The 13,901-nt window shown below is 42.0% G+C and overlaps 2 protein-coding genes across 3 annotated transcripts in view; one reads left to right on the plus strand and one right to left on the minus strand.

The window, feature by feature from the left end:
* The window catches only part of LOC142590924 (pyruvate dehydrogenase phosphatase regulatory subunit, mitochondrial), a 121,499-nt gene extending 112,227 nt beyond the window's left edge, over positions 1 to 9,272 (minus strand). Inside the window, exons 1-3 of one of the 2 annotated variants that reach the window (XM_075703323.1) lie at positions 9,061 to 9,272; positions 3,718 to 3,959; positions 2,072 to 2,202 (exon numbers count right to left, since the gene is read on the minus strand). In XM_075703323.1, the coding sequence (XP_075559438.1) occupies positions 2,072 to 2,202; positions 3,718 to 3,959; positions 9,061 to 9,069 (382 nt within the window). In that variant the 5' untranslated portion in view covers positions 9,070 to 9,272. The remainder of the gene's footprint in view (positions 1 to 2,071; positions 2,203 to 3,717; positions 3,960 to 9,060) is intronic. The other variant, XM_075703321.1, reaches the window with a different exon arrangement.
* Positions 9,273 to 9,498: 226 nt separating this feature from the next.
* On the plus strand, positions 9,499 to 10,916 carry eEF1gamma (elongation factor 1-gamma). Its single transcript, XM_075703326.1, has one exon. The coding sequence runs from the start codon at positions 9,529 to 9,531 to the stop codon at positions 10,813 to 10,815; it is 1,287 nt and encodes a 428-aa protein (XP_075559441.1). The 5' UTR covers positions 9,499 to 9,528; the 3' UTR covers positions 10,816 to 10,916.
* Positions 10,917 to 13,901: the final 2,985 nt, after the last annotated feature.

The raw sequence follows: 13,901 nt of genomic DNA on the forward strand, positions 1-13,901 counted from the left end.
TATATCATTTCAATCCTGCTCTACAATGGGAAATTTCGCTCACAGGGGCGCCGACGCCGGATTTTGTGCGACACGAGGCCCTTAATGCTATTGCGTCAATGTAGGTGATGTTCGAGTCACAGTGCTTGGGTACTTCAAGATGACATTTACAAGGGGATAATATTATTATAACTAGTAATAATTTGAAACATACAAGTTCAACATATGTGGTGCCAACTGCAGAATGTTTGTCACAGCAAAAATATACATCTCTCTCCCCTCCTTAATTGTTCGACATTTCCACCAATGCAAAATTTCTAGGAAGTGCCCAGTACCATGCATATTTAAATTTTATCATGGTATTTCAACACCTGCCAACTGTAGCAACCAGCAGTTGTTTCAACAGTGACTGTCTCCAAGTGCTGAGAACAGGGAATTTGAGACAAAGATTATGATTGTTGCTGCCCAACATTCACAGCAGTGGCGGACCTCAGAATTTGTGCGACAGTTGCCAGTAAAAGCATTACTTAACAATTTTTACTAATTAGGTCTTTAGATCAATTCCCTTATGCACATATAGCAGTTGCAAAGTTGAAGCCAGTCTCTGCACTCAAGCCATATCCTCTGCATAAGGATTCTCACACTAGCATCGGTTACCAAATAACCATCCCCAAACTTGTAGAAAAATACACTGGCACACTGATGCGATTTTCCCACAAAGACTTGCCTGTGGGACAAAGCTACATAAAACACTAATGCATTTCATTTCGGATTTTGAAAATATAGTTGACTCCGATTAATAGGACTTATGTGGGACTGCAACATTCGGTCGAATTATCCAAAAGGTCAAATTCACAAACGACAGCAAAATGAATTAACTGAAATGTTTTTTCTATCGCTTGAAATAGTCTGTAGCACATTTTTTTTTCTTCCCTTTGAAGGGCGACTCAATCAGCATGAGACAAAGAGAGCCGACATGTTTAAAAGCTGCTTCAGCATGACAAATGAAGAAAAAGCAAGAACAAATGGCTTCACGGGCAGAAGGAGCATCGGCCACTAAAAGATAAAAATTAATTTAAATAAAACAGCTTCACGCCTAGGGAAGCAGTAGCACCATCTGCTGAATGTCTTGTGTTTTCAAGCTTAACCGAACAGGCACGCTTTCTGAAAAGGCACGCCTTCGAGTTTGAACTTGTGGAGATGCTGCACAGTGCGACAGTCACGGCACTTATGGGCAAAGGCTCACCGCAAGACTGTTCGAGTATGCATGTCCACTGCGCTACTAACCAGGTAGCAGTCCATCAAACAAAACGAAAAGCTGCGGATGCAAAGGTCCCACATAACCAACTAACTGCGGGCCTGTGAACAAGTGCTGTGGCGACAAAGTGCTCAGCCGAAGGAGAGCTCAGGTGGAGAGGGTGCCCGGAGGCCACCACTTAGAAGGCCAATCAAGGAGTGACCCGGTGACGTATGCTTGTGCAGTGACTCAACACCAGGAGGCAGAAGCGCAGTTTACATGGGAAATTAGCTCTGGTGTGCTAGCTGTGTCCACCATGTTGCCATTGCAGCGGCGGTTTCCAGTGATCAAGCTAAGCCCAACGCACAAGCTGGGGGATGAGGGGCGAGAAGGCACCTCGATCCCCACAAACAAAACACGTATTCCTTCCACAGCAATGTATATGGGTTTTCGTCAGGGCTTTCCACAGCATTTGAATTAAGCAAAAAGTCTAGTTAACCAGGAAACTGGTGCCGCTGTCAGATTTTCTACTGTAAGTGGAAATGTCTCGAGTACTGACCACCTTCAAGTCCACAGTTACATGTGCATTAAAGTTACAAATTAAACAGTTCATTAAGTATTGCATTTAAAATTTACTATATTTAATAATTTGAGACAGTCAAGGAAACACCTTATATAATGTTTGCAGCTTCAAAAGTAAACATTTAGACAACCAAGAATGTAAATTGGTTGTTTAGATTATCAAGAAATCTTTGGAGAAATGCGGAAATACGGGGTTAAATATAATATGCCATGGGCAATTTAATTTGATACTGACCACATATATAAGGCAGGAAACATGCTCAAGGCATATACCTGTGTCAAAGCCTCTGCTTTCAAAGTCCTTGTACAGCTGAATGCTGTATTTGGAAACTCTGCATTCTATGGTAGTGGCCTTCAGCTGCCCCAGGAGTCCAGCACCATGCTTTGTTGAACCACCTCCAATTCTAGAACAAGATTAAAAAGAGGAAATGCTAGACTGTGTGTTCATGTTATGCCCAATAGATACGTATAACAAAAAGGTCATCCCAAAGATGGAAAAATTGTGGGGCAGTAATAACTCCACACTAATGCGAAAAGAGGACACAATGAGAGAGATGCTGTAAATAAAAATATGTCAAAGCAAAGTCAATGCTTTTGAACAAAACAGACAAATCAGCTAGCACAGATCAAACAGATCAAAATAGGTAGACTGACAGATCAACTAGATCAGCCTGCTGGGGTCAGATAAAATTTGTTTGACACACAGTACATTTAATGCATAAAAAGTAACACAGTCTATAGATGTACATAAACCTCTGTCAAACATGACACGTTTAATTTTGTCTGCAGCATATTCACATGATGGTCGCTTAACTATTTCCTCTCCCACAATACCAACAAAGAAATGAAATACGTAAGCTGACAAGATCAGCAACTTTCTGGTTTCCCATCCCTTCCCTCTCTGAATAAATTCAGAGTCATAAACAATTTTTTTGCCTCCCGTAAGCCTCTCATTAAAAATGCCTTTTTAGAAATCCAAGGGAGCAACAATTTTTGTTGACAAAGCAGTATCACAAATAAAGTATGCATATATTAGTTTCCTTCTGATTTGCTGCTGCAAGCAACAAGTTACAAGAGAACATTCCCACTCTGCATTATTGATAGCCTGCTATACCTGGTGGCCGCTCGCTGTGACTAGCTTGACATTTACCACAGGCAATGTTATTTCATTGAATATTAAAAAAATTGTGCAGAAATATTACCTTCATTATCATCATCATCAGTAGTAGTAGTAGTAGTAGTAGTAGTAGTAGTAGTAGTAGTAGTAGTAGTAGTAGTAGTAGTAGTAGCAAATTTAGGCCACACTTCAGGATGAAGTTCTTTTTAAGAGATTTTCGATTACCTGAAGCTCTGTCTCAACCAAACCTATTTTATGCCTGCACATTTTTTTATAACCTTTTGGCAAACTCAAATGCATTTTTCAATCCCTTTGGCACCAAACCAATAGTACAATTGTTATCTGTTGTGTGCACTAAATACCCTACTTAGCTCCACTCCTTGTTAATCTCAGCTAGAATGATCACCTATCTGTGTTTGCTCTCATAACAATACTGCCAAAAGAATCCAGTGTGTTTACCATGTATCACAAGTTCATGCACCCAGAAGGAATGGTCACAAGGTCCAAGTACAAACCTCAGCACAGTCAGTGTTTTCAGCAAACTAATTTCCTTTCAATGCATTCATCTCTTGATCTTGCTCCTAGCCACTGCTATTTCCAGAAGGAAGCAAGCCCAACATGACACCGAGAGTAGGAAATAAATAAATAAATATGAAGCAAGCAAGATCCTTTTTTCTCAGGTTGACAAAACCAGAGCACAGTTACTGAATATATAGCTTGACAGATCTATGAAAACTTGGTTTTAAGGTTCAAAGTTGCTGATAAAATGTAATTTTTAAAGTCGCAGCAAAATTATGCTTACACTCCTTTCTCGAGGACAACAACATCAGTAAGGCCATGGTCTCGAGCCAAATGATATGCCACTGAGCAGCCTACAACACCACCTCCACAGATGACTACACGAGCTTCACTAGGCAGGTCCAAGGGACAGGTTGTCTTCTCAGCAGCCTGCCCAGCAGTCCCAAGCCACAAGTTAGCGACAGGACCATGCTGTTTAGGTCGGCAAAGGTCTATCAGCCGCAGCGGCAGACTTGGCAATCTGACCTGCACAAGTAAGAAGTGCAAGGTCTTCTAAAAACAGCACAAGGCACAAATACTGTGAAAATGTGTGAATATTACCTCGAGATGCATACAGCAAGGTGTACTAGCAGCCCATTACACTACTCACTCAACCATGGAAGCCTGCAGCTATGAAATTTGAATGAAACAATTAGTTGTGCTACAAAGCGCAAGTTTTGTTTAAAGAAATTTTCAAATAATCTACAACAGGTTCGATAAATTATGATTTTGGAAGTTTATGTGCCCTGGTACCTTTTCTACTTTAAGGGCAGCAGACAACTATATATACCAAGATTCTTCTGTAATGCTAGACAAACTTTCCAGAAAATGTTACACAGAAATGGCCTTACAGGCAAGAGAGATCGCTGTCCATTACCTAAGTGTACCCAAAGCTTATCAGTACGATAACCATAATTACAAGATGCATTGGCTCAAGTTGTGTCAAAGGCAGAAAAATATTTTGCAATATATATTCAAGCATTTTCTACCAGAGGTTCCAATCAATATTAGTGTGCTGCCGTGGAGACGGGCGAGTCTGATATTTTACCTGTGAACTATATTGCCACTAATTTTATGTTAGCTAATGGAGTGCCATTTTATCACTTGCTATTGTAATAAATCTCATAAATTCTTAGAATGCGTACACAAGATATCGAATACAATCAAGTCTCATCCATGATGTGCCATATTCACAAGAAAATTGCACGAGACTGGACTAAACACATCTAATTTAATTGTTCAAGGGCTTTCTACATGTAATGTCTATCCAAGATTGAAGAAAGAAAAGACACAGCTGTATAGCTCCGTCTACTAAAGCTTTGAGTAAAATAGCCTAGCATTAAATTTATGTATTTCCGAGTTGAAAAACAAAGATATTGCAGCTACTATTCAATTACAGCTTTCGGGCTTGCCATCATGCACTAATACAATGACAGGTGCTCAAGTGTGAATACCAAGGTTTGTCATACAAATAAATATGTATATAGAGTATGCACTATTTTTAATAATGTGAACTGTTTCTACATTCAATTCAGAAAAGTAAATTAGACTATTTTTTACAATATGCTGAATTTAGGAAGCGCTTTCACAAGGCAAAGCGCTTAACCAGTTCTCTTCCATGACATTCTTTAAGATGTAGGGGCATAGAAGGAATCATTCCTGCAGAGCGAGAGAACTACAGATGACAAAAGGGTCACAAGGTATTTGTCCATTGCTCCTTCAGGCTATGTGCATAATGAATTGTATGTCATGACATCAACTAGCCCACTTGTTAGGTAGACTACATTTCAGCGTACAGAACAGCATATGAACAAGAGAAATATAATCAATACTTCTTTTTGGGCGATTGGTTTATCTTGAAACATATGGGTAACAGTGCTAACAGACGACCACAAGGGAGACACGTACAGACAAGCGCTTGTGTATACATGTCTCCCTTCTTGTGGTCGTTACCCACATGTTTCATAATAATAACAGTAAGTACAATCTGCAGTGAGCGCTATGGGCTATTCAATATAGAAAGTTCTGATGAACCATGAACTGGTCTCAAAGAGTTCCATTGCAACTCTGGTTCGGTAGCCAACTGCAGCAGCACGTCACTACAAACAAAAATACATACAATGCAAGCTGACGCACACAGCACCACCTGCATGAGGCATTGCAAGCTTTGCACCTTCAATACTATGCATAGTCTGCACAAAATGAGTCTCGCTAAACTATGGTGGCTGCTTCAGTACGTGCAACTGAGTAAAACTTTGGAACTTGACAAATTCCATCCTGTATGTGTTTGGATGCAAGGTGTAGTGCAATGATTGCACGCCTTTGTCAACAAGCTAACCATACACATAGCTTACCATAACAATGTTTCTTCTCTTGCTAGACTCGCATCCTACTTCTGAGAACACAATGCTGCATATTGTTCCTTTACCATGTTACCCAGTAGGTCACTGCAAACAACAGTTTCTAAACAATAGCTAGTAAATACCTTTCTAGTTTTACCTTTCTTTCTGCACTTCAGTATTTCACGCTGCAGAAATCACACCCTGAATTTAAACCAACTCCCACCCACATCACTATTCTTAACCAATAAATACCATACCTTGTGATGGCTGTTCGAGCTACAAGATACAAATTTTTACAAAGTAGATAGATGCTTTAAGTGTATGTTTGGCAGAAGCACTTTCCTGACCTGTTACCAACAAGCGATACTATGAGGATATTCACATGGGGAGGGAATAAACAGAAAAGCAAGTAGCATAGTAGCAAAGTAGCAAGTAGCAAAGTGGCATAGTAGTGCCAGTAATGCTTTTCGCAAATTTAATCACTGCCAGCTTTCTACAAACTACCAAACATGTGCTATACTTGAAATCAGTACACGGTAACCTGAAATTCTTTCAAGTTTCCCAGTGGATCGTTAGCAGTCGAATCTCACATTACATTTCGCAGCATAATCGAAGGTCAACATAGATGCCAGCACCGCGGAGTGTTGGCAGTTGGATACAAGTGCTCACCATGAGCCAGCATGCACCCCTGTCAAAAGCAAACGTAATCAATCATTTCGACAGCTGCCCCATTTAAGCAGCAGCAGTTACATCCACTGTAGTCAAATGCCACATGCCGACCTAGGGTGCAGTCTTGAACCAAGTTGCCAACACCCTGGCACTGGCTGTTACGCAAGCTATGCACACCCATGCTAAGTCTGGCAGCAGCAGTAGAGCCCCCAAGCACAGGTTGTCTAGAGTGAGGAATCTGTGTGTGTGTTTGTACCACCTAGTGATGGTCACTGGGTCACCACAATTTCTTCTCAGTAAGCGGTGCTGTATTTGCAACTTTCATTGCCTATATGAGGTGTTGTAGCAGTCCAGACGTCGTCATGAAATTGCCAAAATGTGTGCATTTGGAGAAGAGCCAAGTTCTCTGCGCTGCACTTACCTCCAGATCATCCTTGTCACCTAGCCAGTAAAACAATGTCACAGCTGAGGAATATCTTATGTATTAATACACACATATTGCACTAAAATGCATAAAACTGTATATGATTCATGTGCAGCCTATGGCTTTGCTAGCAGCTACCACAACGTTATAAGTTTGTTACAAAACACAAAAAATGACACTTGCAGCCCAGTAAAGTGTGAAAAAGACCTGGAGGTATGCCTCGTTTCCCTTATGCTTGCACTGTACCCCACTGCACTTAAAGGTGGCAACGCTGATGCTGGCGGAGCGCTGTCAAACTGTTAATTCCGCCACACTGTACAGGCATGGACAAAATAATATGGGATCTGCGAGCGTGTGTCAAATTGCATTCTTGCACCCTTTAACGAAGCAAGCGCCCTCTGTCAATGTATGCATTGTGCATGGGCGCCCTTTTTTGCTCATGTGCCTGCGGCTACGGGCACTTGCCAGCATGCTGTTGGAATCGCGATAATTGCAGAAGATTATACAAGGAGAGCGGTGTTTCATTCAGGTGTTGTGAAGTGTGACAATACACTGCACACCCCCACCAGCAAAAGAACAGCGCTCTCCTAGTGTAATCCGCTGTAATTATCACGATTTTGACAGCACATTGGGAACAAATGGGCTTAGGGGCACGCACACGAGCATAAGCATGCCAAATGCCATATCTCAACCGTAGGTGCTTGCTACATTAAAGGGTGCAAGAAGGCAGTTTGACACGTGCTTGCAGATCCCGTATTATTTTGTCCCTGCCTGTACCTACTGGATATGAGGTGATGATCCAAAGGATGAAGTATGGTTTGCACTCATATGAGCAAAAAAAAAAAAAAAGAAAGGTCGATAATGGTGAAATTGAATGTTGCACTTAGTGACTACATCAACAGAGTGACTGCAAGCATTTGGGTGTTCATGGAGTGCTTTTGTCGTTTCCTTGACAACAAAACAGCAGCAGATGACTCAACAAGAACTTGAACTGAAGACAAAAATAATCATTATTCTCTTCACGAAAAGGACAACTGTCATCCACCTGAATGTGGCACAAAGCTACAAACTCATCTCAAACTGAATAGCAAATCAATTTCATAGAATTAATTCGCCATTCCTTTCTTCCATTACCCTTTCCTCGATTTTACATCTGCCAACGCGATTAATACTGAGCAAGGACAACATGAAGATTGGGGATACGAACAGGGTGTCTAGCCCTCGGGAACAGTAGGACGGGGCACTTTCCGGACACTTCACGGCGAATAATATGGCAAGGACGATTCTGAAGAATGACTTCACGATATACCCTTTTCTACGAGGTCCACTGCATGCGATAGGCGCGTTCTGTTATTCCCGTCCCACTCGTTCTTTAGCAGGCTTTTTTTTAGTATACACGCAGATATGTTTCCTTGAAATATCCCACAGTTCTGGCAAATTCTCGCGCTTTACAACAGGCGACTTGCTCCCGCGTATTTCCGTGCCTGAAGATGCAGTGGCCGCCCGTTTCGCTGAGGCCGACAGGTTCAAGAAAAAACTGTGCAGCGCTGCCATTGTTAAAAGTTGCGATCAGGCGGGCCACTGCGAGTAGTGCTGCGCGCTAAACATGTTTATTTAAGCTGCCCTACGTGCAGCGAAGACGGCCGCTGTAGTGAAAGATTGATTTCGCGAGGCGATAAGTCATGCCAACGCTTCGCATCTTGGCGAACGCACTTCTGAGCACCGCTCCGTGTGTTGGGAGCTGTACTTTCTCAGTTCGTCCGGTAGAAATCGAACTGAGAAAACAGAAGTCATATATGGCGCCTACGGCTCTAGCGCTCAGGAAAGCAAGTTGAGAAAATCAAGCGAATTGACGCCGTCACCTGTCGCAAGCCCCTCTGCCACGCGTTTCTTGTTTCGCTTTGTGTACAGATCAACGACAGGACAAAGCTGCATTGCACGTGATACCTGACAAGGGGCCGCGTTCGATGCTTAGATATCTCCCAATAGTTAAGAAAAGATACCTGTAGGTAACAAGATCAAATACATTTGACAGGTTAATAATAATACAATAAAAAGGAATCTACCAAGAACTTGCTGCACGCTGAGAACTGAAACTAAATGCTCAAAAATGGCGTAATCACGCCGTCGTAGAATGATTATGAGCACTTACTGACGCCATGCCAGTCAGCCAAAGCTAAAGAATATTTTAGATATAAATGCCGTTATTCACATCTTCCGCACATAATTGTTACCATGAGAAACCCAGAGGAAAACGTAAAGCTACACTCATAGAATAAACCACTACACTGCAGGAAAACGGCAAAACTAGAGTGTAGCGAGTGTAGCAAAACGCAGCGCTCCGCCGCTATGTGGCTACGCCTACAGAATCTATGTCGATGGTGCTGCTGCTGAAATCCAAGCAAGCTATTTGTAGGTGTCTAAAAACAAAAAAGTAAAACATTAGGTACAAAAATAAATTTTAATTGAAACACGTGCTTTTGTATAATTTAGTGGTTTGTAAGGTATTTTCTTTCGTTACTTTGTACTTATTATAGTACACATATTAGTCGCTAGAGGGAAAGCAAACTTTCGTTGGAGCTCATTGTGCCTGTTTCTCTCCTTTTCGACGCTGGTCAAGATGGCAGCCGGTACCCTGTACACGTGGAAGGACAATTTCCGCGCCTACAAAATTCTTATCGCTGCAAAATATAGCCAGTTCAAGCTCAAAGTATGCTGCGATGCTCCAGACTTCGTATTCGGTCTCACCAACACCTCTCAGAGTTTTCTCGAGAAGTTTCCTCTCGGCAAGGTACCGGCTTTTGAGACGTCCGACGGTAAAGTCATCACCGAGAGTAATGCCATCGCCTTTTACGTATCGAACGACCAGCTTCGTGGCAAGAACCTCTTGGAACAAGCTCAAATTGTCCAATTTCTCAGTTTCGCCGACTGCGAGATTCTGCCACCAGCTTGCACGTGGGTGTTTCCCTGCCTCGGCGCCATCCAGTACAACAAGCAGGCTACCGAGCGCGCCAAGGAAGATGTGAAGAAAATCCTGTCGTACCTCAACACGCACCTGCTGTCGAAGACCTACCTCGTGGGTGAGCGCATCTCTCTTGCTGACATCGCAGTTTTCACGGCGCTCTTGCCGCTTTACAAGCTAGTGCTGGAACCCGCCTTCCGCGCCCCATATGCAAACGTCAACCGATGGTTCGACACTCTTGCACACCAGCCTGAGTTCCAGGCTGTACTGGGAGAGGTCCAGTTGTGTCAGAAGATGGCTCAGTTTGACCCCAACCTCTACGCGGAGGTACAAGGCAAGGCTGGAAAAGGCACTGTAGCTACTAAAAAAGCTGAAAAGAAGGAAACAAAGCCGAAGGAGGAGCCCAAACCCAAGGCTGCCCCTGAGCCGGAAGACGATTTGGAACCGGCTTTAGCAGAGCCTCCAAAGAAAGATCCTTTTGAAGTATTCCCTAAAGGTACTTTCAACATGGATGATTTCAAGCGCTGCTACTCCAATGAGAGCGAAACAGTCTCTGTCCCATATTTCTGGGAGAAATTCGACAAAGAGCACTACAGCATCTGGTATAGTGAGTACAAATACCCTGAAGAGCTGACTCAGGTGTTCATGAGCTGCAACTTAATTTCTGGAATGTTCCAGCGCTTGGACAAGATGCGAAAGCATGCATTTGCCAGTGTCATCCTCTTTGGCGAAGACAACAACAGCAGCATTTCTGGCATCTGGGTTTGGAGGGGACACGAATTGGCGTTCAAACTTTCAGATGACTGGCAAGTCGACTACGAGTCGTACGACTGGAAGAAGTTGGACCCTGATGCACCTGAAACAAAGAAGCTTGTTGATGAATACTTCAAGTGGGATGGCGACTTCAATGGCAAGAAGTTTAACCAAGGCAAAATCTTCAAATGAGCCTCTGTTACACATATGCCCACTTTTTGTCTGCCTGCAGATATCTCAAGGCTCCTTCCTTTGCCTTATGAGTTGTCACAATAAACCACGCCGAAATTCTCGCTGTGTTGTGTTCTTAGCCCATCTACATGTGCCTATTTGCTGTGCCTGCTCTGCAACAGCTTGATGTGGAATCACAAATGCTGCTGCAGTGTGTGACCATTTGAGCATACCTTTATTGTAACATGCTTCATTTTTCAGCATTTAGCTTAGCCACAAGCTTTGCATGCTGTGCGTGCAAAGTCATTTGGTTGTGTCTATAAATTTTGTGAATTAGTGTTCTAAAGTATTAAGAATGCCATAACGTTACGAGAGCTGACTGTCGGGCTAGTTGGAATTGCATAATTACTATTGCACATTACTGCGTGTTCATAATGGACAAAGAACAAAGTGGTAACGAGCACCTACCCTTGTCCACTTTGTTTTATGTGTCCATTATGAATTTGCCCTAATTTTCTATAGTTCTCACATAACAGTATGTCCAGGCTACACTGTAAGCAGGGCCAGTATATTGTTGCATTGCCTTTTTTCTCTGCTAATGCCTTTTCCTGTTCTTGTGTTGGCTGCATGTGATACTCTGCCTGTGGTGGAGCTTGACCACTCGTGAATGCCGAAAGGCTTTATCAGGGAAAGGCATTGCTACAAAATACTGGCGTGTTAAATGTATTTTTTTTTTATGCTTTCGTTAACTTAGTTGTTAAAATCTGCTAACCAGTAGCTGTGTGTGGGTGCTTGAAAACTTGTTGACATTTGATTCACTTGTTTCCATGCATGCTGAACAGCAGAGTGACAATAAGAGTGCCTCTTGGAACTGCACTGCTACTTTTATAAAGGTGTACTGAAATGAAGTTTGCTGTATGCTACTTACGTGCTTTGGTAAAATAATGGAGCCAGTGCAACTGAGTTGTGCTGTTCCAAGTACAAGAGTGCATAAATGTTTAAATGGTTGCATGTTGGAAGTTTTCTGGCAGATCAAGTGCTCTGCTCAAATAAGCAGTTATATTTGCTAATTTTAATGTATATGTAGTGTTCATGATCTGCATAGGTTTTAGACTGGAGGTAGGTGATAGCCTTTCAAAGCTGAAAACAGGAAAAAGCTATGCCTACATGAATGCAAGCTGTGATGTCAGTGTATACAAGTTAATGGACCACCTGAACAACTTTTTTTTTCTCCGTAGTTGCATCTAATGTCGGTAAGTGCCTGTGCAATAAGCCAGTTGCAGAAAACCTCAAGCTAGTTGCAGTTCATATAGCACCTGCTTAGCCTGGTAATCTTGGTGGATGGCAATTTTCATGTTTTTAAAAGAGTCTGAACTTGAGCTTGTTGGTATGGCTTTATTACAGGAAACGGTATGACAAGAGAAGACTAGACAGCACCTGTCCAGTCTTATTTTTCATGCAGTTTCCCATAAATTTTCATGTGTGTGGCGCGTCAAGCCTGTGTAATATGCTCCAGCATGGCAGAAAGCTGTATCTTGGCTCCTGCTTTTGATAGAGCATGTTTCCACTCTTGTGCAGCCACATGAGGCACAATGAAAACATGACTACATTAAAGCTAATGCCACGGTGGACTTGCCTCCTGCACACTGCTTGTAACCCTCACTCACCAACTTCTTGTCTGCTCATAAGTAAAACATACGCAGGATTTGTTGAGCCTGTACTAAATGCTAGAGTATACAAGTACCAGAAAACAATGTAAAGTAAAATTAGGTAGCAGTAGGGTAAGTATAATTTAGCGGTTGAATAAATCGTTAAAAGTGCTCAGATAAATTGGTACTGTGTTAATATTTGTGCCAATTAATGTTAATTGCCTTATTTATTGTTATCAGACATATGCACAAGAACATACTCTTGTAGTATGCAAGTGCAGTAACAACTGCGTAAGCAGTCGCTGAATATTTAGGTTTCTGTTAAGTATTGTGCAAAGCAAGTTCATACACTGCAAGTGTAAAATGGGCATGCACCTCCAAAAATGCACTACGTCCATCCTGGAATAATAGGTTTGTTAGTATCGCTCAATGTATTTTGCAGAAATTTTTTTAATGCACACAGCCTTCTTGGGAGCATGTATGTGAAGGATGTTGGGTGAAAAACTGCACTAAGAATGATTTGTCACCAAGATTTCTCTTCCCTTCACCTTGGTGTAATTTATGGGTGCTAGTGCCACAGTACAGTTAAACGGCCATATCTCCTACAGAAGCTTTGTGCACTGCAAGATATTTTGCTAGAAACAAAAGCAGTAATGAAAATGATTATATTTCAAATGTGTGTTGTACATCTTAGACACTTCTGATTAGACATGCAAGTTTGAATATGCGTAAAGTGTTTTAGTGAAATGAGTTGGCATGTAAGCAGATAGATGCTTGCTGTCTATGTGCCACAGGTGATATTTTAAAAATTATATACGGTTTAAAAACTGCTCAACTTGAAGCAAATGCCACGAGAAACCATAAATCGTACTCTACACGCATTTTCTGCATCAAACAGGTGCTTCCAAAGCGCAGGCAAAGAACACTATGGCACAGCCAGCGATCATTCACACCACGTGCAGTGAACCTGCTTCAAATGAGCAAAGTTGCAGGACTGCATGCGTATTTAAAAATGGCAAATTTAAGAAAAGAAAGCACAACAAAGTCTGCCAAAGTTAATAACACTATGTAAAGGCTTTTACTAATTCTAAAGCTCATACTCAATTTTTGGGCTTCTGCAAAACAACTGTGGAAGTGAGAAAGAGGGAGAAGAAAAAAAACTGCCAAAGCTTGTGGCACACATTGCTGCAAATTTGAAATGTTACTTATTACAACAACTCTGTTAATGATTACTGCAAAGCTTGTGGATGAATCTCAAGTTCAACGAACAAGACTGAAATGTCTGAAGCAAGCTTTGTCAGTCATGTACGGTTGCAGCCAGTCATTGTGCGAGGACTCGGGAGAGTGCAAGATCCGCAAAATGTGTTTCAGCATGTAGAGTACAGAAGAGACAGGTACTTCAAGGCCAGTCGGCCACCAAACAATGCTTTGGAAGTGCACAGCTGGAGAAAGTTAGAA

Source organism: Dermacentor variabilis, chromosome 1 (assembly GCF_050947875.1).
Source record: "Dermacentor variabilis isolate Ectoservices chromosome 1, ASM5094787v1, whole genome shotgun sequence".
Classification (NCBI taxonomy): domain Eukaryota; kingdom Metazoa; phylum Arthropoda; class Arachnida; order Ixodida; family Ixodidae; genus Dermacentor; species Dermacentor variabilis.